We start from the raw sequence: 27,862 nt of genomic DNA on the forward strand, positions 1-27,862 counted from the left end.
GGTGCTCCATATAAGGGCACCAGCTCCTCCGTCCCTCTCCCAGTGACCGTATCACCCAGTGAGTCTGTGATGACTGAGGAGATGACAGACCCTCCCAGGCGGGGCCAGCACAGGCTCCACAGGCCAGAGGACAACTGCCAAGGTCATCAAGGCTAACAGGACAGCAGAGTCAGCAGGCTGTCTCAGATGCCACTCCAAGCGAGGGGGCAGCACCAATACGTAGCACCCAGAAATGAAAACATAAGGCACCTTAGGCACATCACGGGTTTATCACTGGTGCTTTTGTATTGGCCCAAGATTAGCTCCTTATGATTTATTTTTGATTGTTTACACTTGTGTTTAATAATTGTGAGAATTTCTGATTCACACATTAAATGCCAGATGTGTGACCATGGCTGGGGGTGGCTCATTTCTTCTGCATGTGTATGTTTAAGAGAAGTTTCATGAGAGTTTCTTTGGACATTCAACTTTATGTACAAGGCCCTTAGTTCCTGCTGATGACCTGATAGATTTTGCACTTAGGTGTCGAGTATCAAGGCGCCAGCCCAGGCTGGTCCTGGTGATCCATCTGTGGTATGCTAGCTGAAAGTTCATTGGATTAAATCCTCCTGGGTGTCCCTGCCTCCCTGGAGTGTGCTCGGGTCAGCGTCTACCCTCTCAGCATTTCCCTGTGCGTGCTCATCCTCGGACTCACTGCTGGACTTATCGTGTGCAGCCGCAGCCAATGTGTCGACGTCTTCATCGTCCACAGTGTCCCCCCTTTCCAGCGCAAGATTGTGGAGGGTGCAGCGTGTAGCCACGATCACCGAGACACGATCTGAGGGCTATTGGAGTGCACCCCCTGAGTGGTCCAGGCATCAGAAGCGCATCTTGAGAAGACCGATGGCTCTCTCCACCACAGCACTGTGGAGGCGTGGCACCTATTGTAGCGCTGCTCAGCTTCTGTTCTTGGAAGGCGGAGAGGCGTCATGAGCCAACCTCTGAGGGAATAGGCCTTCTCTCCCAGCAGCCATCCATCCAGCCGAGCTGGAGCACTGAAGAGCCCAGGTAACTGGGAGAGTCTGTGGATGTAGGTGTTGTGGGAGTTGCCTGGGTACCTTGCACAGACTTGTAGAATCTGCATCCTGTGATCACACACAATCTGCACGTTCATGGAGTGGAAGCCCTTCCTGTTGACGAAGGCACTGGACTCACCTGCTGGCATCTTGATGGCCACATGAGTACAGTCTATTGCACCCTGGACACGGGGGGAGCCAGCAATGGCCGCAAACCCTCTGGCTCGCTGTGCCTGACTTGCCTGGTCACAGCAGAAGTGGATGGAGGTCAATGCCGGTCTGAACAGAGTGTCTGTAATCTGCTTGACACAACCATGGATAACTGATTGGGAGATATCACAAAGAACACCCACTGGAACGAGCCAGAGGCTTAGAAGTTGAGGGCAGCTGTGACCTTTAGAGCCACTGGCATGGGGTATCCACCCACACAGTTAGGGGAGATCTCAGGCCCAATCATCTGATAGATGTAGTTCACTGTCTCCCTTGACAGTCGGAGCCTCCTTCGGCACTGCACCTCAGTCATATTGAGGTAGCTGCTTCGCCGCCTGTATACCCTGGCAGCAGGATAGTGGCATCTTCTGCGGCCCCTTCCACCTTGGACTACCTCTTGGTCCTACGCCCCTTGTGCCTGCGCCTGTACTCCCACAGGTGGCTCCACTGGAGGCTGAATGTGCACTCCTGGCCCCTCCTCCTTCCAGCCCTCCCTTCCTCCTCAGAGGAGCTTCCTCCAGTGGACAGATCAGATCCCATACCCAGGCTAAGGGTCTGAAAGCTATTGGCCAGCAAACGATTCCTGACTGCCAAGTGCTGACCTGAAAGTTAAGAGTCCAGAAAAAGCTGCTGGGATGGGTTCTGAACTGCTGCGGATCACACAGGCAAGTTTAAAAAAATTTCTCCAATAAATACTACACAGAGCAGATTCCCGACCCCACTGAGCCCTCTTATTCCGCCTGTGGATAAAGTTAATAGAAAACTCTCTTACCCACCTCGCCCGTTGCACCTGTGCGCCGACCTGAAGATCACACGGGCACCAAAAAATTGGCATCGATTGAGAACTAAAGGGCCTTAACTGGCCTCTTAATTAATGGCAGGTGCATGTCAGACTTCATTGCACGCCCGCCCAGTGAAATATTGTGATGGCGCGCGGCGAGGTTGAGACGCTCGCCCGATGTCACCGCGAATCATTTTACGTGTGGATGTGCGGGGGTGGGGGGCGGGTGGAGGAGGCCCCTCATGTCTGCACGTCAAACGGAAAATTTTGCCCATGGTTGAGCAGATTGGAGAAGTCCAGGAGGGGGGCCCTGGTCAGCAGAATTGGAAGGCATGGAAGGCCTCCTTGTATGGTAGAGGGGCAATATCAATTAGTTTCCCCTGCTACCAGAGCTCTCAGAACAAATCACACTAGATCATTCCATCTGAACCATCTGTTCCCACTCCCCGGCATACCAACAGTCTTGCCAATCTTATAACCAATGTCCTCATAACCATTGCCCCTTTGTAATCCAGCCTCATGTAGTGAGGTAGCAGCGCGCTCCCCATCCCCTGCTCACCTATTTTTGGCCACAAGTGAATTTTTGGCTCCTGGAATTACATTTCCTCTAATTTCACTTCACTGAACTATTTGATGCACAACATGTCCCTTTAAGATTGCCAGGCATACGCTTATGTGTGGCCTGAATGCTCCCTGTGCAGCACAGTCCTGATTGTTGTACACACACAGCCACGTGGCTTAGAGGGAACTCTGATCTGGAGTCTTGTTTTATTTGGTATTACATAAAATGACAGGTTTTGCCACCATGACTTAATCTGGAGTTCCCATTGATTACCACACTCCTACCTTGTCACCTTTATATGATTTTATATAAATATGCACAAGAACTGAAAAAAAATCAGTAATTGCAGGACCTCAAGTCATTTTTTTCCTTACATCTGCTAGTCCTAACTGCAATGACTCATTATCCACATGCTCATTATTTGCTCAGTATACGATAATAAGCTCTATTCTGGAAAAGACGCCGGAAAAAGGAAGTGGTACCAGGAGGCTAAACCACTTCAAGTAACAAAATGTTGACTAAGATGGTAGTTTTTGTAGAAGGAAACATGCATCATAACTCTCTATATTTATCTGGCTAGAGTTTAACCATTTAAATACAAGAATGCCTGTTAGCCTGCTAATACTGTATTAACAGTATTTTGTTCATGCACCACATTGGCACGGGTGCTCACTCGTGATGGGTAGGTGCAGTAAAATTGCATACCTGATTTGTAGCATGTCACATTTTCCCACAGTCAGTTTGGAGGGCAAAAAAAATCACAGTAAGAAACGGGCATGTACAAGCCTGACTGAAATGGAATAATTCTGTACCACTGGTCCTGTGCCAAATCTCATGACTTTAGGTGAAGATCCACTCATAGCATAGGAAATTGTGGGACCTGGCCTGTAGTTTTCTTAAAAGGAGATGACAATATAAATTATAAGCAAAAAGTGTTTGCTTTTTTGAAAAAATCTCCCTGGATACATTTTGTCAGCATTTTGTGTGGGCAGAGAGGGGTGGGGATAAGGTGGGAGGTCAGATCAACACATTGGTTGGGAATTTCCTTCCCTCTCGTGGGCGGGACCCACCGTGGGTGAGGCGGCGCCCCAGCCAGACGTCCATTGACTTGCGGCAGGACTGGAAGATCGCGGCGGCAGGTAGGTGCGGAAAATCCCACCGACTGTGTTTTCATTAAGTGTACAGCACAGAAACAGGATATTAGGCCCAACTGATCTATGCTGGCATTTATGCTCCAAATGAACCTCCTTCCACTCTACTTCATCTAATCCTATCAGCGTACAGTTCCATTCCCTTTTCCTTCATGTACTTATCCAGCTTCACCTTTAGTGTTTCAACTACTCGTTAAAGTTATTTTACTGTTCTTGGTTGCTTCTGCCATTTAAGCTTTATCAATGTTTTGAAATTGGGTATTCCATTGTTGGTTTTGAATGGGTTACATGATTTATATGCTGCACATGAGATGCGCCCTGGGATCCATGTGGATAGCCCCCTCCAAATGTACCTTGGAACGTCAGAGGAGATCTGTTTTGCCACCTGGATTTCACATAAGAGGCTGTCATAGAATTTGAGCATCTGCTACAGAAATGATAACTGGAACAGGTGACTCTGTTCCACAGAAATGGAGACTATCACAAAAATCGATCTACTGGGATTTTTCAAAGCCACCTAGGGGACATCTGCACAGCAGGTTGTCTGCAGTACCCACAAGTATCAAGTAAGTAATGTACCTGGTGTTTGAAGGCACCAAACCATCAATAATTTCCCTCTGAAAAGGAGGCATCAGCTAGACAAGGTGCAAAGCTGTCACCAGGTGACAAGGCCCCCTCCAAGTGCAAGACACTACAGATAGTGTCTGCTTTTGGAGAGACTGAAGTGATATACATGCAAAAGAAAGGCAGAAATATCTGAGTCAGATCAGAAGGGGGTACTATTGTTATATCCCCAAGTCATGTTATCTCACAGGTAGATGTTGGATCATGTGAGTCAACTCCCCTTAAGAGGAAAAATACTCAGACCCGTGACCTGGAATAACTGACACCACTAAACCGAAGAGGGCATCTATGGCAGACAGTAGTCTGCAGCTCCAAACAGGGCTGACTTTCTTTTAGTGCTCCTCCCGCAGCAGCACTTCTTAACTCCACAGCATTAATAGGAGCAGTGTTTTCCACATATCTCTACTGTGACTTTGTAAGCAATTAATGCATTGTTCTGCCATCATCAGCGTTTCTTATTAAAGTTAAGCTGAAGCCCTTTAAGAGTTGGCATCCCATTGGGCTTTATGTCCTCCACCCCCCTACCCCAACCCCCCCAACCCCAACCCCCAGCCAACTATTTTACAAGCTCAGTTTCTGGCCAAGCTTTTCATATGGCAGCAAAAGATTCAACTTAGTGGGGAGGGTTCTCCTGCTGCCAGTTCAGCCAATTTTTTGCCATTCACACAAATTGGGGCTGATATGAAAATAACATTGAATAAAATAAGCTCAATTTATAACTTAAAATTGCATAGAGCCATTTACCCAGATATAATGAAGTAAGGACAAGCCATAGTCATAAAGCCCTATGCCACAAACTTCCCTCATGCCATACTAAAACTAAGGAATGTATTCGAGTATTTGAATTACCTGATTTTCCACCAGCCTTCCAGGTTCTTCTGTATAACCTCCACCACTGCACCCCTTTCCAAATCAATCTCATCATTATCTCTTGCTGAGTACGGATAAATGACAATAAAATTCTCTTCTGAAAAACAAATTAATATTACATTTACATCAAAAAGCACAGGTCATACAGGAGACCAGCATTTATGGAGCTTTGCAAAACCAAAGCATGATGAATAATGATGTTTGAAGCTCTGTGAAATGAGTTCACATAAAAAGCTCAATGCGTAGGGCCAACAACTTCATCAACGTAGAATTTTACAGTGTTCCAATAAAACATATTCGTATTGATTCAGGGCATTTTCTAAAAAATTAACATTTCATGCTGCAGCAGGGGAGAAAAAAAAATGGGTGCATAGGAGAAACCAAATGGTCAAGATGACGATTGCATTCTGACTGCAGGAAATATGAACACCATGCAAGTTTTTAATTAAATTTCCAATATCCAGATGTTGTGGTAAATTTCATCAGAAAAATTAGTAATCATTGTGCCTCAGCCCCCTGATATAAGCTATTCATGCATTAATGAAAGCAATTCTGGACAATTCTGTACAGGAAGTAATGTCAGCATTTCACTTTTGCCAGAGCACTTAGGGATTTTTGGCAACAGTGAAGAAACAGACTATTCCCATTATGAGATAGAACCTTGAACTGAAGTGTTATTTAACTAGCTTAGTTCTTTGACTCATTCAATGCTGGTTCTGAATCTGGCCTGACATAATGATTAGGACTCAGAGGTCATGCAATGTAAGTCACAATATGTACTTTATACCTCATTCTCCTTTAGGTACCATTCCCTTACAGGGCATTGGTGACAATGGACTTCCATTGGACTGGTCTATGATTATGCACAGCAAAGTATTGCTGTGGTTTACTGTTGCCTTCTGCAGTATGGCTGACCAGAACATTCTCCTGTTATTACTGCCTGCCACCAAGTGTATTGGAAGGATGTTTGGTTACATTATGAACACACGTTCCGTGGCCATCAAGTCCTGAAGTAGAACTTGAACCCAAAGCTTCTGGCCCAGAAGTATGGACACTGCCAATGTGCAACAAGACCGCCTTTACTTTATAGCACAAGGGCAAAAAACATTTATTAAATTTAAGGGGCATCTATAATTTTCATGCTCATTCAGGTCAGCCGTGATCTTACTGAAAGGCAAAGCAGGCTTGAGGAACTGAGTGGCCTACTCCTGCTCCTAATTCTTATGTTCGTATGCTTTCTCACAACAGTACAAAATATGGTTATTGCTTTTCTCTATGTCAAAGAATGGATGCAATGAATTATGTCTTTATTCTGACTACATCAGTGTGCCTGGAATTAGAAAAGGCTAGGACAATATAATTGACTAGTCTATTGAATGATTGTAGGGAAAAGTCTTGATGTATTATAAAGATCTGGTATTAGAGGCATCCATCTCAAATTTAAAAATAGCAATGTAGCTTATCAAAAGCTACTTATCAAAAGCTATTTATTAAATGACCAAAAATTTGTGGCCCTTTCACTCCCGTAGTTGCTCTGGGGAAACAATACCTGCATGAGTTAGAAATTAGGCTAGACCCTGGATATGGTAGGTCTCATTTTGCACTAGAATTCTCACTTAGTCTTGTGGAAGCAAAGCCTTAACATAAGAGGTTCCAGTGACCCTTGTTTCTTCGAGGGTTGGAAGCATGCAAAGTTGATGACACCAAGCTAGGACAGGACTGTAGACTAAAAGGAGGCAACAAAGAAAATACAAAGAGACCTTCAAGGTGATTTGCCCCTAAGGTAGCTGGTGATAAATGAATTTCAATGTACACAAATCCAAGCTTCTTTATATTTTGGAAATACAATAGGAATCACATACTCCATGAGTAGAACAGAACTTATTGAGGGATGCATGGGTGACACTAATGCGTGGCATTAGTAGAGCTGTCACTTGTCATGTCCCCCAATGTGAAGTAGCAATAATGAAGGTAACTAGAATGCTGGCTAGGCCAAATAAGTTGAGTTCAAATTCCCCATAGTCGTGCTGAAACATCACACCCAAGCCTTAGAGCATGCACAGGAGAATGAGGAGGTTACTCCCAATAATCAGAGGGAAGAACTATAAGGAACTACTCAATAAATCTGGGGCCTCAAAAGAGATATTTCAAAGTGACTCACAGGTAAATAAGACAGTAAATGGAGTATAGGAAAGTAAGCTTGAAACAATACTCTATGGTATATTAACACAGCAGAACAAAAAGGCACAGATTCAGGATTATGAAAGGCAAATTTAGGAAGTACACCTGGAAGATGGTGATTAAAAGCTAGAATAGGATGTCATGAACATCAGTCAAGGCCAACTGAATTATTTAAGCAACACTAGATACTAGAATGGAAAGAGGGTAGATTTGATATTCTGGAAGAGTAAGATCTAAAATAAGTGAAGGGCATTCTTCACCTTAATTTATGAGCTTGTGAGAGCATATTAAGAGGATATTGCATTAGGCCTTATTTGCATACACAGATTAGAAAGCTACAAAATGGCTTTCCAATACCTGTTGGGGAGGTATCATGACATTGTTAGGCTTAGGTTACAGCTAAGAACGGTCTTATGGAAAACCCCACTATAAATTAAATTGCACACTTGGAGCTAGAGGATAATGGGTTCAGAAGGCTATGAATATAGTAAAGTAGACAAAGTTAACTTTAACCCCAGACTCTAACTGGGGTTACGTTGCTTATATAAATATAAAATTACACTAGAAGAGCAAATTCTGCTAAACATGTTCATGCTAAACATGTAAACAAGACACACATACAGCACATAAATACAGCAAGCAGCAACACAGACTACTGTAACAGCAAGCACTTGTCTCCATCCACCTTGGCCCCAAACACTGATGTACAAGTCTCCTAAAGTCCGTCGACGGCCCACATGTCTTGGCAGAGACCAGAATGTCTTAGTGACTGACAGCATGTTGGGAAGTAGGAAGTGATCACAGAGTACAAAAAGCTCATTAATGGTTCATAACATCACTGTGATAAAACTGTGTTCTTAAAATATTAGAATGGGTTTTCAAAACAATTTACTATTGATTAATAGAATCATACTTGCAAGATGAGGAGGAAATACCTGATATATATTAAATCACATTATATTACTCGTGAACAAATCTCTGCTATGGATGTATTTTTTCAAAAAATACATATTTAAAATCACATTAAAATGACAAACTAAATGGAGACAGGATGATATCTAAATACACAGTGGCCAAGACAAATAAAACAATACCTGTTGTTACAACTGTCAAACATTAAGGTACAGAAAAGTTCCTTATTCTTTTAAAGTGGTTAATTGTTCCTAGCAAAAATAACCAATTCTCAAGTCTCTGGAGAAATTGATAAAACTTAAAAGCAAAATATCAGGAATTAAAAGAACCTGTTATGGAGTGATTATGTTAAATCTCACTAAAATCTTTGCTTTTTATTTTGTTAAATGATCTTTAGCTACTAACTGAAAGCACCATCAGTTTCAGTGTAATATGTTTTACTGACATTATCCAGCATAAATGTCAAATAGGAATTGAGACTGCATATAAAAACAGGGGCAGAATATACAAATTTAAAATAAGGATTCAATTCTATCTGGACACACTGGTCCAAGTATTCCCTAACTACTAATCTCGCCCCTCCCTGAAGACCATACTTGGACTCCTCATGTCCAGAAGATTGACAAGTAAATAACTGAAATCCTATTCAAATAAAAAGGGATGCTAGGCAAGTTGTCTCATTGACATTGTAGGGACCATGAACAGAGACACAATTCTTGGTTTCTGGTTCAGGAACATCAACATGCCTCCTGTTTAAAAATGTTGCATTGTTCAGCCAATCTTCTGCATGAAGCCCTCACCTTCCTCAGGCCCACCCCCACCCTCTGCCCCCCTCACACCACCAACCCATTCTCATTTCCATCATGGAATATTCATGAGTGCACATTTAAAAATACACATTTTAAGAAGTGCAAAAACACATGCTACTTGTGATTGACTTGTAAATGTGTTGCAATCTGTCAGTATATATCTACAAAGAAAGAACAGTCAGTCTGTTACCTAAACTCCTCCCCTGAGCTTAGCTGTGATTTTTACCACTCCTGTAACAAACCTGAGAAGAGGGGGAATTAATGACAGAAATAAATTAAATTATATATAATCTTTCAGGACCTCAGGGTGTCAAGTCTTATCTTACAATCTAGTAGTGCTTTTAGGTGTTGTTGCTGTTGTGATGTGGGAAGCACAGCAGCCAATTTGTGCACAGTAAAGTCTCATAAACAGAAATGAAGTCAATGACTGACTAGATAATGTTTTTTTTAAAGCAATATTAATTGAGGGATAAGTGTTAACCAGAACCCTGGAAGAATTCCTTTGCCTTTCTTCAAATCGTGCCACGGGATCTTTTATATCCATCTGAGAGGATAGATGGGAGGTCTTCTTATGGAAAAGATGACACCTCCAACAATGCAACACATCCAATACTGCACTGAAATGTCAACCTACATTAAATGCTCAAGTCCCAGAGTGAACCTTGAAGCCATGATCCTCTGATCCAGAAGCATAAGCACTTTAATTGAGTTAAGGTTGACACTTTTTGATTAAATTCAAACCTGGGTGAAAACAAACTTCTGCCCTTATGCCAGTGGCAAATTTCCAAATACTCAAAGAAATTGTGTTCCAAATTGACAGAAAATGTTTTAAATTACTTTTATATATCGTAGATTTCTGAATTTTTAGCAACTTTAGTTTGGTTTAAGAGCGTTTTTTGTTTTTAGCATAAAAGATATGCTCATGCATAGTGGTAATTTCATAATATTGCAGCTTTAAAAATAACTAATATGTTTATTCAGTTCCAAAAGAAAGCTAAAAATAAGCCTTTTAAGTTGTAACACAACAAGTATTATCTGAATAAAACTCCTTGTTAGTTTTGGCTGCTTACCTTCCCCTGGCTTGGCACTAACAATTGAAAGGTCATCCTGAGCTCCATCCTGGGCCTCCAGACACGTGGCAGGGACCCAACCCTGCTCATCAGCTGTGCTCACAAACCACCATCCTGGAAGCACAAGAACTTCAAATCACCAAATACATCAATCTCTTTAATAACTGCTTAATGCATTTGGTGTCATTACTGTTCCAGCTGATGATTTCCTCAAAGCCTTAATATTCCAGTGCTGCTTAATGTTTCATTTCTTCCCATTCGCAGATTTCCCAACTCTATACTTGCTTCTTTAGTTGGTCAGGTGGGCAGAATTATCCAGATCTAAAGATTTCCTCCAATGATGTAGGCAATAACTCTCTTTCCGGGGTTGGGGCAGTGGTTATTTGAATTGAGGCATTTTGGAGGCGGTTAGCTTTTTCCTCTAAGTGATGCTTCCATGAAATAGCTGCTCACAGTGAAGACTAAAATTAACTTGAGGCAAGTAAGTGTGGCTCAAGACACATGTTTTTGGTGATGAGCAAGTTACTTGCCCACTTCATCGATTGGTTTAAAAATTAGATCATGGCTGAAAATGGGTGCACAAGGTGTGGGGTGTGCAATGCTTGAGCCAGTTACTATCAATTCAGGCACACACAAGATCCTATTATTTTATTTGTGAAGATAGGTTAAATAGCATTATACACACAGCCCTTGAAAGAAATGGTGTCAAGGAAATAGTGGTCTCTAGGAAGAAGACAGAAATATAATTGGAAAATGGGGAAAAAATAATCATGATTATTATCCTATATTACATTTTACTGATACAAAATTAACAATCATATTCTGCAAATGGGCTAGAATTAGGGTGACCAAGTTACATTTATTTAATGATTATTATAAACCACAATTCATCAGCTCAACTTAGTAAGAGAGTTATAACGGAATGGAACTGCAGCATGGACAAATGGAGATGGAGCATTGCCAACAGTCTAGACTTATTTCCTTACAATCCAGATTGCCTTGAATCTGTTCCATGTTTGTGTCAATGCTTTTTCACTGTGGATTGACCCATATTATTTCCTTCTGTTTGCACAGTTTTATTGCTTTACAGTATGACTTTTCCATACATCTTTAAATGACAACATTGAGCCATAGCCTCTTAATATCAGGGAATACAGAACTGCCATCATAAACTGTGATATTAGATAAACACTTTCCTTTTGGTTTTGCAATTGAAACACATGGATTAAAATTAATGGATAAAAGAGGCCTATACTTGTTCATATGTTACATTATATATCAACCAAATTTCATGGATATCTTTTTTTATACCTATGGGAAATGATGACATTGTTCATCTAATTTCATTTTAAATATGTTCTTTACAAGCACTATAATACTTTACTCCACCAAATACAAAACAGCTTTTTTAAAACTACCACAGAAAATTAAATAGGTTAAGGGAGGCTGGTGACACACGGTACTGCTGACTTCCATCTGTAACTCCTCAAATCATCAGTTCACAATCTCAGAGAGATAGGAAACTGTTGGAGGGAAAATTGATTCAAGGTGCACATCCTTGTACTTGATTAGAGTAGCACATCCCTGATTAACTGCTTAATAAATTACAAATGGACATATGCAGGCAATGGGAAAGGAGAGAAGGAATACGTCAAAACTAATACAAATATCGAGATTCTTTCTAAACATAATACATAAATAGTAAAAAGGGAAAAATTAATGCCTATTGTCAATCCATATAATTCTTATGTTTCATCAAGACTATTAGTGAACAGAAACCTGTAACAGCAAATTGCTTGGCAAAAGTTGCTTAGATGTTAAACATTTCAATAACAATTTATACCAACGTAGTGTCTTTAATGTAATTATGTTCCAAGGTGCTTCACGGATGTCTATTCAGGTGGAAGTGGATCCTGAGCTAAGGAAGGAGACATTGAAAGCCTGTTCAAAGAGGTGGTTTTTAAATAGGGTCAAATGAAGAGAGTGAGGTGCAGGGAGGTTTAGAAAAAGAAATGAAAAACCAGAGGAACATGAAAGGTGTGAAGAACTTACAGAGATGAGGAGGAATGAGAGCATGAAGTGATTTAAACATGACAAACTTTCTCTAGTGGAGAAAGGGCTCTTCTGCATTCAACGTTATTGGGAATCAGATATCAATGTGTCATCTGGACCCTGTATTTTCATCCTTACATTGATTTAGGGCCGGATTTTCACGGAATCAGGGAGACTCTACAGGCCTCTAAAGATGGCGGGTGGGGCCCAACTCCAGGACACCCAGCCCTGTTCCCAGCACCCCCCAATTTTCAGCCAAGGTTATGGAGGATGAAGGATGAGGGGGGCCAGCCAGGAATGCATTCGATCATGTATCCATTCAACATTTGTGTTTAGATCACAAATGCTGTCTTACAGAAATCAACTTTTTAATTGAGATTTTGCTTTATTATTTAAGTCTTCATTAAGTTGCAGGAGCTGAGAGCTTGAAGAGCATTATGTTGGGAAGCAAATTCAGAGAAACAACAAACTAAGATGTCTGACAACACATTATAGTGAGCGGGATTTGAACATGAGGTGAGTAGCGCAAGTTGGGAAATTTCTCAGCTCAACACACGGGCCTCAGAAAATGACAGTTTTTGCTCTGGCAGGGTGGGGGGGTTGGGGGGGGGGTTGCGTTGAGCGGTGGTGGGGGGCTTGTGTGGTGGGAGATGCAGGATGGAGATCAGAGGTGGCCGCCATTTTGAATGGGAGGGCCAATTAAGACCCACCCAGCGGCCTGCCCAACAGGAAGCACTATGCGCTTCCTGTGTGGAGGTAGGGAGGGAATCCCCAACTGTCAAAGCGCCCACTGCTCCCTGAGGCAAAGTGTTGTCTCAGGGAGTTTACTGACAGGTAAGAAAAGTCAAAAAATATTAAAATTATTAACATGTCTCCCACATGTGACAATGTCACATGAGATGGGACATGTCAATTAGAAACACATAAAGTTTATTAATTTTTTAAAAAACGGACATGAAACTTCATTCCACCAGTGGATGAAGTTTCATGAATAATCAGGAACCCGCTGGGGCTCCTGGCCTTCAACTTGGACAGGCAGGGTCTTCAAAAGTTTAATGATCCTGTCAATGGCCTTAATTGGCCATTGACAGGTTGGCGGGCGGACAGCTGATTTCGCTGTCCGCCCACCTTCCTAAAGATTTAAATGGGCCGGGATGACGTTGGGGGTTCCTCCTGACATCATCCCGTGTCATTTTCCCCTCGGCGAGCGGGTCCCGCCCCCAAATTGCTGAGGGGAAAATCCTGGCCTTTATCTTGCCCTGCTATTAGTTCATGACCACCTGGTGTGATGCGTAACGCCTTTGTAATTATTTTTTTCTGTACTTCATTTTGTAAAATCATTAAAGTTTGATATGTAAACATGGGTCAGGGTGATTCCTTACATCTGCATGTGGACGGGAACCCATGACATTATGAGTAAGTTGTTTGACATTGAGCTTTATTGACAAGGCCCTTAGTTAATGTTCCAACCCAGGCAGATTTTGCACTCAGGTATCGAGAATGGAGCCTGCAGCCCTGGCTTGTCCTGGAGGTCCATCTGTGGTGCGCTAGCTAAAGGTTCATTCGATTAAAGCCACCCAGGTGTCCCTGCCTCCCTGGAGGTTGCCTGGGTCAGCGTCTACCCCCTCAGCGTTTTCCTGTGCATGCTCATCCTTGGACTCACTGCTAAACTCACTGTGTGCAGGCAGAGCAAATGTGTCTACACCTACTTTGTCCACTGCATCACCACTTTCTGCCAGATTGTGGAGAGTGCAGCATGCAACCACTATCAGCGACATAAGATCTAGGGGGTATTGGAGTACGCCCCCTGAACGGTCCAGGCATTGGAAGCACACCTTGAGAAAACCGATGGTTCTCTCCACCACAGCCCTTGTGGAGGCGCGGCTCCTATTGTAGTGCTGATCCGCCTCTGTTCTTGGATGGCGGAGAGGCGTCATGAGCCACCTTTTGAAGGGATAGCCCTTGTTATCCATCCATCCAGCCGAGCCGGAGCACTGAAGAGCCTCGGCACCTGGGAGTGTCTGAGGGTGTAGGCGTCGTGGGAGCTGCCAGGGTAACTTACACACACTTGTAGAATCTGCATCTTATTAATGTTAATGTTGACAAAGGCACTGGGCTCACCCACAGGCGCCTTGATAGCTACATGTGTGTAGTCGATTGCACCCTGGACGCGGGGGAAGCCATCAATGGCTGCGAAGCCTCTGGCTCGCATGTCTGGCTTGCCTCGTCTCAGCGGTAGTGGATGAAATCAATGCGTGCCTGAACAGTGCGTCTGTTACCAGCTTGACACAAGTGTGGACAGCTGATTGGGAGACACCGCAAAGATCACCCACCAACCACTTGGAAGAGCCAGAGGCATAGAAGCTGAGGGCAGTCGTGACCTTCAGCGCCACTGGCATTAGGTGCCCACCAACACAGTTGGTGCAGATCTCAGGGCCTATCATCTGACGGATGGAGATGACTGTCTCCCTTAAGAGACAGAGCCTCCTTCAGGACTGCACCTCAGCCATACTGAGGTAGCTGCTTTGCCGCCTGTAAACCCTGGCAGCAGGATAGTGGCATCTTCTGCAGTCCCTTCCGCTTGGCTTCCTGTTGGCCCTGCACCCCTTGAGCCTGTGCCTCTCCTCCCAAAGGTGACTCCCCTGGGGGCTGAGTGTGGACTCCTGGCCTCCTCCCCCTTCTGGCCCCCCCTACCTCCTCAGAGGAGGTGCCTCCAGTGGATAGTACAACTCCCATGCCCAGGCTTCCTGAAACCAGCAAGGCCGCAGAAATGATGTTCGCTCAAGAGTCCTGACCTGAAGGCTGTTACTCTTGTCCAAGCAGCTGTGAAGAGATTTGAAGTATTCCTGCTCACACAGGCAAGTATCAGTAACTTTCACAATTAAATGTCTGACAAATAACACTCGCAACCCCACTCACCCCTGTAATCCCACCCGTGGATGAGGTTTATACAAATGTGGCCTGCCCATTGCACTCGTGCGATGTCCCGAGGATCGCATGGGCCCCAAAATATCCCCAACAATTGCTGCCTCAAGGGCCTTAAGTGGATCGTTAAGTAATGGCGGGTGCGCATCGGAGAACATTGCGCGCCCGCCCACCCACCTAAATATTGCGATGGAGCGCGGTGACATCGGGACGCTCCCCCGACGTCATTTTACGCGTCGGGTTGCAGGATCCGCCCCCCCGCACGCCGATGAGAAAATTCTGGCCATGGTTTTTAAAAACCAATCAATCAATCAATCTCATGAACAGAACTGCATGTTCTCAAGCAATACATTAAAATGGACATACAGCCTCACCTCCACTGTAGAACCATACCTGAGATAAATCTTCAGTTATTTGATAAACTATTAATTATGTCAATACCTATGACTTATCGGAGAGACAAATACTTAACATTTATTCTATTTACTACTCGAGAGTATTCTTCACCATTAAAGTCAACAGGAGTTAAATGATAAACAAACAATAAGTACAATATTATGAAAACCCAGTCGTGGTACAGGACACTTGTAAGTGAAGAGGGTTTAATCGCATTGTCTGGCAAAATCATCCAACTTGATATCATGCCATTATCAAGGGAATTATTGGTAGCTAAATTCCATCCAAGCAACACCACTACCATTCCAAGTCTAATAGAACAAAAATAAAGTGATTGAGGTCCACAGGCTGCAATGATCACAGATTTGTTAATGTACAAGTGTGAGCTTTAGAAACAGGCAAACAATCACAATATTCAATCTAAAGTGGGAATTGGCATGCCCTATTGCTGCAGATTTATAGAATGGAGGGTGAGATACTTGGATAGACATGTTTACTTGAGTGTTAATCTCTCAACATTAGACATCTAAATTTGTGTGTTTTTTCAAAAATAACTTACCAGATTCATTTTTCTCAATTACTTCCACTACTTGTCCTTGATGCAGGCTGATCTCGGTGCTTTCCTGCTTGTCATAATTGGTCACTGCCACATATTGATCCAGGAAAAACTGGTCAGCAGATGCCCCATCTCCACCTGAAACCAAAGAATCAACCTTCAAGGAACAGCATCAATTATAACATGGAACAGGCCACTAGAAAATGGCTGCACTATTCTCTACAAGTAACCACAATATTCAGATTACAAACACCTAGAAATGCATTGCTGTGTCTACAAGGTTAGTGCTACAGAGTTTCATGTGAAGATAAGGTGTACAAAAGAATCAGACTCTGGAACAGTGCTATTTGACTTTGGTTAAGCGTTACATTTTGAAATAAAGTGCAGTACTGCAAAGATGTTGTTAAAGTTCAACAGTCAAATGTTGTAAGGCATTTAATGTGTTGCAATAAATTTCAAAGGAGTGCGCTCAGAATCTGTATACATGGAAGAATTACAATAAATATTTAATCATGATGTTAAAATTTTTTGTAGTTACAAATTGATTGTTTCATATAGGACAATCCCAGTTGTCTCATCTTTAGCCTTAGAATTCTATTTCCTGTTGCCCTGGAAACACTCTCAATTTTAAGTATCCATGACTGCAAAAGTTGTCATGTTGGTCTGGGTGCAGAGGAATGATCCCAGCACCTGAACAGGTAGATTCAAGCAATATTGCCCTCTTTAAATGAAGACGGGCATACCCTGACAGCTCACAGATGTGTGGGCTTGGGATTCTGGACAGCAGCATTGCTGGGAGCAGCCTTAGATAAGTGCTTAAAGAGGAAGGGAAGTTGACCAGAAAGGGTTGGCGATCAGTAAGGATGAAAAATGGGAGGGTGGAAACTGAGAAGGAAGGCAGTTGAAAGGAGAGAAAACAATGGGCTAGCATTGGTCAAAGGAACAGCAGTGGAGCCAGAGGAAACACTCCTATAAGTTTCTGAAAGGTGAGGCGGCTTGACAGGGTAGACACTAAGAGGTTGTTTCCCCTTTCTAGGGAATCTAGGACATGCGGGAACAGTCTCAGGATAAGGGGTTGATCATTTAGGACTGAGATGATGAGAAATTTCTTCACTCAAAGGGTTATGAGTGTTTGGAATTGTCAACCCAGAGGTTTGTGGATGCGCCATCGTTAATTATATTTAAGGCTGAGATAGACAAATTTTTGGTCTCTCAAGGAATCAAGAGATACGGGGAGTTGCTGAGAAAATAGAGTTGAGGCAGATCAGTCATGATCGTATTGAATGGCACAGCAGATTTTGCGGGCCATATAATCTACTCCTGCTCTTAACACTTATGTTCTTAGGTTCCAAACCACCTAGCTGCAGAGTCAACTAAATATTTGGTCAAAAACTTAGCATTCTGATGGTGGTCTGCTGCAGTCTCTTTCAGGCCACCTGTAAGCCTCACAGGTGGCCCAATGCTGACTGCGTTCAGGGGACCCAATTTTACAAAGGTCATTTCAAACAGGCATTAGGTCATTTATTTGTATACACAAAGGGTCTAATATTTATTCTGATGTGGGAACTGGGCGTCTCTCTTTTTTGTCATATCAACATGACAGGTGGATCAAGCACTTTTAGCTTGCAGTGAGCTCACTCTTCCTGCCCACATATTGGAGGCTCATGCTCATGTCTAAAAAAGGGGCATGGGATCGTCCAATTTCTCAGCTCATTTGTCATCACTAGCGGTGTAGAATATTTTGGGGCATATTTTGCATTGTGGTCTCACTCCATAAAGTTTTCATGCATAGTTAAGAATAAGAATTAAATCAACACAAATTAATGGGCCAATGGGGTTTCTATGTATTACATAAAATTAGACTCTTCCATTAATATAGGTATTGCCGCAAAAACACATTTCCAGTGGCAAAAGAAAATATGGCTGACTGCAGCGCTTGCCTCATGATTCTATTCTCACCTTCTATTGCTCTACAAGAATAGACCTCACTTGTCAATTAAAATGGTTGATTTGTGTGAACAACAAAGGAACAAAACTTCTAATCAATTAAAAATAAAAACAGAAAGTGCTGGAAAAGCTAAGCGATCCTGACAGCATCTGTGGAGAGAGAAACAGTTCATGTATTGAGTTCCAGATGACTCTTCTTCGGAAAGTTATATTTTACACTTCTCTCATTCTTGTTTGTCAGCCATGGCTTGGTCAGTAAACTCATGCCTCTAAATCAGAGGGCAGAATAGTCCCAGATTTGCACTAAGTACGATAGCGAGGGGGAAAGAGGGCATTTTACCCACCAGCCGCAATGGCGGCTTCTCATGCCGTATAGCCCCAATCCCGCCTCATTGATCATACATTCCCGGGAAACACGCCGTTTCGATGGTGGGCAGACTCTCATTTGCTCGCCATGTTATGACCTTGTTGTTTCACCATGCCGGGTGCCACATTTAAAGTGCAACCGTGTGCACACCTCCCAGTGCTTCCAGCCCAGGAAGGCTGCACAGAAGACATGGACCCGAAAGGCAAGAAGACTGTAGTGACCACCTCCACCCCAGTTAAGTGATGCATCCCTCAAGCACCTTTTGGACACCGTGGAGGTCTGCCGTGATGTCCTCTACCCCTACTCTGACCACAGGAGGGGCAGCAACATTACTGCTCTGGCTTGGTTGGCAATGGCAGTGGTGATCAGTGTCAATGTGGCACAGAAGAGGTTGGCCATCCAATGCAGATAGAGGATGAATGATCTCATTCATGCCACCAGGGTAAGACAACCATCTCATCACTCTAAACTCACACACTCACAGGACCATCACACATTTAGTGGCATCTCACTCGCTGCCAGCTCAAAGGACATCATCACTCACTCTCTCATTTCCATCTGGCTAGCCTCATCTCCTCTGGAGGCTGCCTCCTCAGCCCTTGCCATCTTGAGGCCACTTACACAGATCAACTTGTGCCCCCATAGACACCATGGGATACCCCCCTTCCTCAGTAGAATCCTCACCCTGTAGCCTCTTCCCTTGCCAAAGGCCACTTCTCCCCCTTCCCCAAGCAAGCCCTACCTTGCAGCCATTGAAAAGCCACACCTGCTTTATGGCTGATCTGGTAGGTAGAGACCAGCCCATGAGCCCCCTTAAAAGTGATGTGGTGCTGTCTGCTAAGCCTGGTACTGATGACTGCGAGTGCTGCCTGAAACAAGGTAGGCAAACAAACTTCGAAGTCCCAAGTGAAGTACAGCTCGCCTGGTGCATGTCGCCTGTGTGCAGTTGTGAAACATTGATATGTTCGGATGATCCTGCGCAGGGGAATGATTCCAGTCAGCTGGCGTATAATGATATGCAGATGTATTACAAAGAGGTTCCTGATGTCTGATGGCTGGAAACGCGGACTGCCATTGACTTCCAAAGTAGTAGTAAGGTAGGGGACAGCATTAAACAAGAAATTAGAGATGCAAGTAACAAGGATGCTATAGTAATCATGGGTTACTTTAATCTGCATATAAGATGGGCAAACCAAATTAGCAATAATACTGTGGCAGATTAATTCCTACAGTGAGCACATGATGGTTTTTTAGAGCAGCAGGCTGAGGAACCGAATAGGGAACAAGCTATCCTAGATTTGGTATTGTGCAATGAAAAAGAATTAATTCGTAATCTTGTTGTGTGGGGTCCTTTAGGGAGAGTGACCATAACATGATGGAATTCTTCATTAGGATGGAAAGTAAAGTAATCTGATCCAAAACTAAGGTCCAAAATCTAAACAAAGGACACTACGAATGTATGAGGGGTGAGTTGGCTAAGATAGATTGGGGAGGCATATCATGAAAAGACATGACAATGGATAGACAATGGCTAATATTTAAGGTATGAATGTATACATTGCAAAAGTTATTCATTCTTTCTGGTGCAGGTAAAGTGGCCCAATCATGGCACACAAAAGAAATTAAGGATAGTATTAGATCCGAAGAGGAGTCATATAAAGTTGCTAGAAAAAGTAGCAAGCTTGAGGATTGGGAGCAGTTTAGAATTCAGCAAAGGAGGACCAAGAGATTGATTAAGAGAGGAAAAATAGAGTATGAGAGTAAACTTGCAAGCAACACAAAAGTAGACTGCAAAAGCTTCTGTAAGTCTGTAAAAAGAAAAAGATTAGAGAAGACAAAGGTAGGTCCCTTACTGTCCAAAACGGGAGCATTTATAATGGAGCACAAGGAAATGTATCAGAGTAATCAAACAACTACTTTAGTTCTGTCTTCATGAAAGAAGACACAAATGACTTCCCAGGAATGCTAGGGAACCAAGAGTCTAGTGAGAAGGAGAAATTGAAAGAAATTTGTATTACTAAAACAATAGTGCTGGAGAAATGAATGGGACAGAAAGCCAATAAATCCCCAGGGCCTAATAATCTACATCCCAGGTTACAAAGGAGGTGGCCAGGGAAATAGTGGTTATCATCTTCCAAATTTCTGTAGATTCTGGAACAATCCCTGCAGATTGGAGGGGGGCAAATATAACCCCACTATTTAAAAAAGGAAGGAGGGAGAAAACAGTGAATTACAGCCTAACATCAGTGGTACGGAAAATGCTAGAGTCTATGATGAAGTTTGTGATAACAGGACACTGGGAAAATATCATTGGGATTAGTGAAAGCCAACATGGATTCATGAAGAGGAAATCATGTTTGACAAACCTGCTGCAGTTTTCTTGAGGATGTAACTAGCAGAATAGATATGGGAGAACCAGTGGATGTGGTGTATTTGGATTTTCGGAAAGCTTTTGATGAAGTCCCACATAAGTGGTCAGTGTGCAAAATTAAAGCACATGGGATTGGGGATAATATATTGGCATGGATTGAGAATTAGCTAGCAGGCAGGAAATAGACAGTAGGAATAAATGGGTCTCTTTCTGGAGTGGCGGGCGGTGACTAGTGGGGTACTGCAGGGGTCAGAGCTTGGGCCCCAGGTATTCACAATATATATCAATGATTTGGATGAAGGAGCCAAATGTAATAGTTCCAAGTTTGCTGATGACACAAAACTAGGTGGGAATGCGAGCAGTGAGGAGGATGTAAAGAGGCTTCAAGATGATTTAGACAAGTTGAGCAAGTGGAAAAATACATGGCAGGTACAGTATAACATGGATAAGTGTGAAGTTATCCACTTCAGTAGGAAAAATAGAATGCTAGAGTATTAGTTAAATGATGATAGGCTGGGAAATGTTTATGTACAAAGGTACAAAGGGTGTCTTTGTACACCAGTCATTAAAAGCAAGCATGCAGGTGCAGCAAGCAGTTAGGAAGGCAAATGATATTTTGGCCTTCATTGCAAGAGGATAGGGTGCAGGAGCAAGGATGTCTTCCTGCAGCTGTACAGGGCCTTGGTGGAGTATTGTATGCCATAGAGGGAGTGCAGCAAAGGTTTACCCAGTCTGATTCCTGGGATGACAGGATTGTAGTATGAGGAGAGATTGGGTCGATTAAGCCTGTATTCATTGGAGTTTACAAGAATGAGATGGGATCTCATTGAAACGTTCAAAATTCTGACAGGGCTGGACAGACTGGATGCTGGGGTGATGTTTTCTCTGGCTGGGGGATCTAGAACAAGGGGTCACAGCCTGAGGATATGGGGTAGGTCATTCAGGACTGAGATGAGGAGAAACTTCTTCACTCAGAGTGGTGAACCTGTGGAATTCTCCACCACAGAGGGCTGTGGAGGCCAAGTCATTGAATATATTTAAGAAGGAAACAGATAGGTTTCTAGATACTAAAGGCATCAAGGGGTATTGGGGAGAGGGCAGGAGTGTGGTGTTTAGATAGAGGATCAGCCATGATCATATTGAATGGCGGAGCAGGCTCGAAGTGCCAAATGACCTACTCCTGCTCCTATTTTTTTTTCTATCCCTTTAATCCTAAAATTGAAATTGTACTATTTTCTGTTCCCTGTCCTTTTATGGACTTCAGTTCATGGTGTCCCTCTTATTACCGCACATCTTAAATTTATTAATAAGCCTTCTGTGCTTCAAATGCTTTTTGAAAATCCACATTAATAACATGCACTGTATTTTCATTAGTAACATATTCATCAAAAAATGTTATTAAGTTTGTCGGACACAACTTGCATTTTATAAATCTGTGCTGGTTATCCTTAATCAACCCATTTCTTTCCAGCTTATAGGCAATGGTTAAGCTTTTATAAGTCATAATGAAGTTAAATTGACAATGTTAGACTGACTAGTCTATAGTTACTTGGCTTATCCCTTTCTCCCTTTTTGAAGAGCGGTGTTACATTTGCAACCACAACTGTCCAGTCCTCTGATACAAACTCAATATACAAGGAAGTTTCAAAAAATGTGTTTCAAACTCAGCATTTTAGGACCCATGCCATCATTTTTTTCACTTAGTTCCATTTTGTTTTCCTGTGCTGGTTCCTTATCTAGCTATCTTATCTAATTGTTCTACCTTTTCTTCTTGTATCATTTCAATTCCACCACAATCCTCTTGTGAAAATGTAGACACAGGCCTGGATTTTCATCCTCGAGGCAAGTAGCGGGGGTCGGGAAATTTCCTGGCTCGGGCCGGCCCACCTCAGGAGAAAGTGCCCGCAAAAGCAGGATCTTCACTGCTGTGGGTCGCGTGCAGGCTGGTGTTGGGCCAGCTGACCCAGGAAAAAGCTTGGAGGCAGCCACAGGGCCTGCCGGATGCTGAGGCAGGCCGTTTAAAAGGCCTGCCCCGGTGCTGTGGTACTTCGTCCCAGTTAAATTAAAAACATGAAAGCCCTCTGGCCCTCACCCCTCACAATCCCTCACCCTCCACACACTCCCCATGCCACCTCATACCCCCCACCCAAATTCCCATGTTCCCTCATACCCCCATGCCATGGGGGTGGGTGGAAGGACATAGCTTGGCATTTTAGACATAACTTGGCATAGGGGGTATGAGGAGGACCTTTTGAATTTACTTTTTAAATGGTCCCCTCATGCAGATTAGGGTTCACGACTCCTCTGAGGGACCGTGAATCATGACTCTTTAAAAAATCTGGCCCGACTCCATGAAAATTGTGCAGGGGTAGGACATGCCCATCTCCACAATGGAGTCGATCAGGTCAGAAGTGTAGGATGTGGGCATTTGATAGGAACCAGCCTGCGATCTTGAAAGGCACTCCTGAAAATCAGCCCAGGAATGGGGTTAGGAATCCTGGAATCAAGGCATGCCCACCATTTTTAAAGGGCTCCCGAGTCATCCTGACTCGGTGAAAATCCAGGCCAAGATATTCTATTTAATATCTCCACCAATTTTTCATCCACTAAAATGATTTCCTTTTAATCTCCAATTGTTGTATAACTATTTCTCTACTTTGTATGTGATTATGTGTGAGAATGGATGATTTTTTAAAATATTTTTGGGGAATATTGTGTTATTCTGTACAGAAGGCTGGTGGGGGGTGTGGTGGTGTGTGTGTGTGGGTGTGTGGGTATGTGTGTGTATGTGTGTGAGAAAGAGAGATTTAATTAAGTTAGGCAAGAGATTAATAGGGCTCAGGCTGTCTGGGGAGTTTGATGCTTGCAAAAGATAGAGGTGTTAAGTTTGAGGTACAAGTAAAAAGGCTAGATCTAACATTTGCATTTTTAGATAAGTTGAGAGTTTGTTTGAATATCAAAGGGGGGTCAGAGGTGTAAAGAAACATGTTTGCATCTTGCAGGAGTTCCATTGGTAAATAGTGGTGGGGATGTTATATTGTATTGACCCGAAAGCAAAGACAAGATAGAGACATAAAAGGTTTTATATTTGTAAGGATTTGAGTTTCAAAGAGGTGTGAGAACAATGGAACCAGAGATGAAAGGGGAAAAAGGTATTTTAGAGTTACTGTGGAGAGCTTAGCTGGAGAGGTAGCTGGAGCTGGTTGAGCTATAGCTGGAGCTCTAGGTTGGGAGAGGATGCCATTTGAACAAACCATCCAGGCAAGTCAGAAATTCTTAGGCTGCAACAAGTAGTTTTGTTCCGAAGTGGGGTCCACCACAGAGTGGAAGAGAGTAGAGGTCATATGGTATGCCTTTACTACAGCTGCAGCAGTTTGCCTTGGATAATATTGGATTTTATAGTTAAAATCGATAAGGGAACCAATTGCCTGGAGGTGTGTGCTTGTGGGTCTGTCCAAGTAGAGAGTTTTTTGGAGGGAATGTTTTGTAAAACTAAGTTTAACCGTGTAACTGCAATCTTGGGTGCTTAAGTTTTCTTTTATCCTTACTAATAAAACTTTTAGTTTTAACTTTTAAAATCCCAAATGTGTTACTGGGCCTCTTGCTGCTGAGGTCAGTACATCGTCGTCTCGTTTTCAGAATACAAAAATAAAGGTATGGCCCGTAAAGTTAAGTTTCCATCTGGGATTTGGTTTGCACAGCAAATAACAATTGCTGTGGTCAGAGCATTATGGGGTCCTTTAAAATTTCCTGTTATGTTACTTGTCTGTCTTTTTTCATCTCCTATTTTGCTTCCCTTCAATTTTTCTGTACTGAGCTTGATTATCTTTTATACTATGAGCCCCAGATTTGTCACAGGCATTTTTTGAAGTCTCATTCTAACTTCTCCAGCATTTGCTATACCACTTATTGTGGGAATATGTATAGGCTGTATCCTAATCACTTCCTGTTTGAACATTTCCTGTTGTTAGAACCATTTTTAAAAAAATCTGAATTACCTGAATCCTGCTCTGCAGAAGTGTCATATTGGACTCGAAGCATTAACTCTGTTTCTCTCTCCACAGATGCTGCCAGACCTGCTGCGTTTTTCCAGCATTTTCTGTTTTTATTTCGGATTTCCAGCAGTATTTTGCTTTTATCTGAAATAGTTGCCTTTTACTCTCATTGAAATTGGCTTTTATCCAGTCAAGTGCCTATACCAATGATGTTTGCTCTCCTTTTCAATTTTTAAACAAAACCTAGTTTTGTTAAGGGTGCTGTTTGTAGATGTTTTCTGCCCCTAATACCTACATGTCCCACTGAATTTTCTAGAATTGGATTCAGCATTGTTCTTTCCTTGTTGAACTAGAAAAATCTGACGTAGAAAGCAGTCCTGGGTGCACTGTAGAAACTCTTCCTTTTCTTTGCCACATAGAGTGAAATCTTAATGAGTCAAACTCGGATGATGCAAAATTCTTCTTGTGTCAAAGTTGTCAACCATTCCCACCATCAGAATAGCAAAAGCCATAGAACAATGACCGTGATTAGCCAAAATTCCGCAGTGTTCGATCCGGTTTAGCCAAACTTTAGTTCAGCACCAGCCAGAAAAAATAATGCCAAAAATCTTTGCGAGAGAGGTGCTTCCGCAGAGCAAGCAAGCCAGCCTCTTCTGCCATGGGGTCATGTGATCATACCGACCAATCAGGGCAGACTGGTTAGACCGAAGCCCGCTCAAATATGAAGTGCTGGACAAGCCATCATTTCATATTGAGATTTCTTTATGAAGCTATATGCACAGCATGCATGTATGATGAAACCAATGAGAAAGTTAAACATGTTGTTGATCGGACAGAAGGTGAAATTGATAGAGCAAGTGGAAAAACATGGCAAGAAGCAGAGAGTGGACATTGCAAAGAGGATGAGATTCTGCCATCAAATTTGCCCACCAATCTGAAAACCAAGGGGACCATCTTAGAACTGTTCAACAAACAGGCATTATCTCCAGCAAGGAAGTGGATGAGAATGGCTACTTATCCTGACATCAAAGAAGCCCTGCTAAAGTGGTTCAAGGCAACCTGAGTCATTGTATTTGTAGGCATTTTGGGTTACATAGAGATGCATTCATGCAGCAAATTATGCCGTGGCGGCTCTCATGAAGCTCTGCTTAAATCGAAGTTCAAGGGATTTGACTCATCCAGAAATTACTGTATTTTACTTACACTGAGTCTCTTGGCTTCCTACTACAAATCCTTCCAACAAAACCTGCCTGCAACATGTAACTTTTCAACATTACTCTGGTTGTAGGAACAACTGACTCATAAAAAGTAAGGCTGAATTGAAGAAGGGCCCAGCCATTGCAAGCCTGAGTGCCTTTGAAGAGGCCTCTTTGCAAATCCTTGAGTGAGGTGCATGGAGAGAAGCTAGAGACATCCCCAAAGCACCATCCTTCTCAAAGGTGTGCATTAACAAGAAACATTAAAAGCAAGACCACATTTGCCTGCTCAAGTATCTAAAAGATGTCACTACTTAATTCAAAGAAGCATGGTGTCCTGGTCAACATTCCTTCCTCAATTTACACCATCTAGACTAATTATCAGGTTATTCACTTATCGACAGTTTGTGAAGGCTTGCTGTGCACAAATTAGCTGCTGTGTTTACCTAATATAGGAATAGTGACTGCATTTTCAAAGCAATCAATTGGCTATAGAGCTTTCTGGATGTCTTGGAGCTGTGATGAAGTGCTATATAAATGCAAGTTCCATCTTTCCTGTCCTTTCTTGCCTGTCTACTCAGTGATACACAGCCATATCATCATCTACAGTACCATCGCACACAGTATACTATCACATAAATATATCTGAAGAGGTTTCATGCAGCCAACAATTTAACATTTTCCATCTTATATTCCTACAGGTAACCACCTTAAGAACAAGTTGCAGGTCTGCAACTCTAAACATCCTGTATCACTCATTGTAAGAGTCACAAACATCAGAATAAGGTATCTATCCCAGAGACTTTAAGGGAAAATGTTGGGCAAAGCTTTGAGCACATGTAGGAGGAGCAAATGGAGATGACAGTGAAGGGCATGACTCTGATGTAGGGAGGCAGGGGAGCTTGTGCCTTTTCTCAGTTGAAGTTCCTAAAGAACTAGGGCTTATTTATCTGAACGCAGTTGTATTATGGAGTTATTTGAGACTGTTCAAAACATCCAGCAATGTTGAATGAAGGGTCAATTGCCTGACAATACCTTTGGCATGAAAGCCTTAGGCTAATGGGAGGATGGGAATTTGAAGCATAAAGGGAAAGACACAGTGGAGACAACTTCACTGATGGTCTTGATTTTGGTGGCTAAGACATTCCTGAGCCCCTTGTTATTAGAGATGAGGAAGTTCAGGCCAGAGTAATGCAGATGGTCATGCTGAGGGAAGAATGGAGTGAAGCTGTACACTTCTTAATGAGAGATCTGAAGCAGGGAAATTGGCAGTAGCTCAGTTCAGATACTTACAAAACAATTCCAAGCATGATGAAGCATTGTTTCAAAATGTCAGAAGTCTGTTCCATGACCACTTGACAGTTGATTTTGTATGTGTTCACTTTCTCTCTGTGAATATTTTAAGCCTTTCATTGCCAGGGTTGCAGAAGAGAATTTTGCGTGGGTGGGCAGTTGGTGGAATGGTCAAAGAGTCGTGGGGAACCCATAACTTTCCCAACCACTGTGGTGTTTTAACTCAACTGCACATCTATGACAGTACCAATCGATCCCCTGCCCAGATGCCAACCTGATTGGGGTTAAGCGTGGTGGGGGCATCGATTGGAGGTCCCATGGTGGAGGACATTCAGAGGTTGGATGTTTAGATTGGACGCACTGGGAAGAAGGTTTTTTGGCGTGGGATGCAAGATCATGGAGACTCCTCAGGCAGACACTTGAATTCAGGAGACAGATGCACTCACTTCCTGGATCTGCCAAGTCCTTTCTTCCACAAAGCTGCTAGGTTTTCCGGCAGTCAGGACAGACTGCAGCACCTTCTTGGAGTGGATTGGTGA

General features: G+C 42.9%; 1 protein-coding gene across 3 annotated transcripts in view; it reads right to left on the bottom strand.

Annotated features, from left to right (window-relative positions):
• sh3pxd2b (SH3 and PX domains 2B) overlaps window positions 1-27,862 on the bottom strand; it is a 306,057-nt gene that overhangs the window by 24,149 nt on the left and 254,046 nt on the right. For all 3 annotated transcript variants that reach the window (XM_041193213.1, XM_041193214.1, XM_041193212.1), the window contains 3 exons: window positions 16,158-16,292; window positions 10,226-10,339; window positions 5,233-5,350 (listed from right to left, as the gene is read on the bottom strand). In XM_041193213.1, coding sequence (XP_041049147.1) covers window positions 5,233-5,350; window positions 10,226-10,339; window positions 16,158-16,292 — 367 coding nt within the window. The remainder of the gene's footprint in view (window positions 1-5,232; window positions 5,351-10,225; window positions 10,340-16,157; window positions 16,293-27,862) is intronic.

The sequence above is a fragment of the Carcharodon carcharias genome, chromosome 8 (assembly GCF_017639515.1).
Source record: "Carcharodon carcharias isolate sCarCar2 chromosome 8, sCarCar2.pri, whole genome shotgun sequence".
Lineage (NCBI taxonomy): Eukaryota > Metazoa > Chordata > Chondrichthyes > Lamniformes > Lamnidae > Carcharodon > Carcharodon carcharias.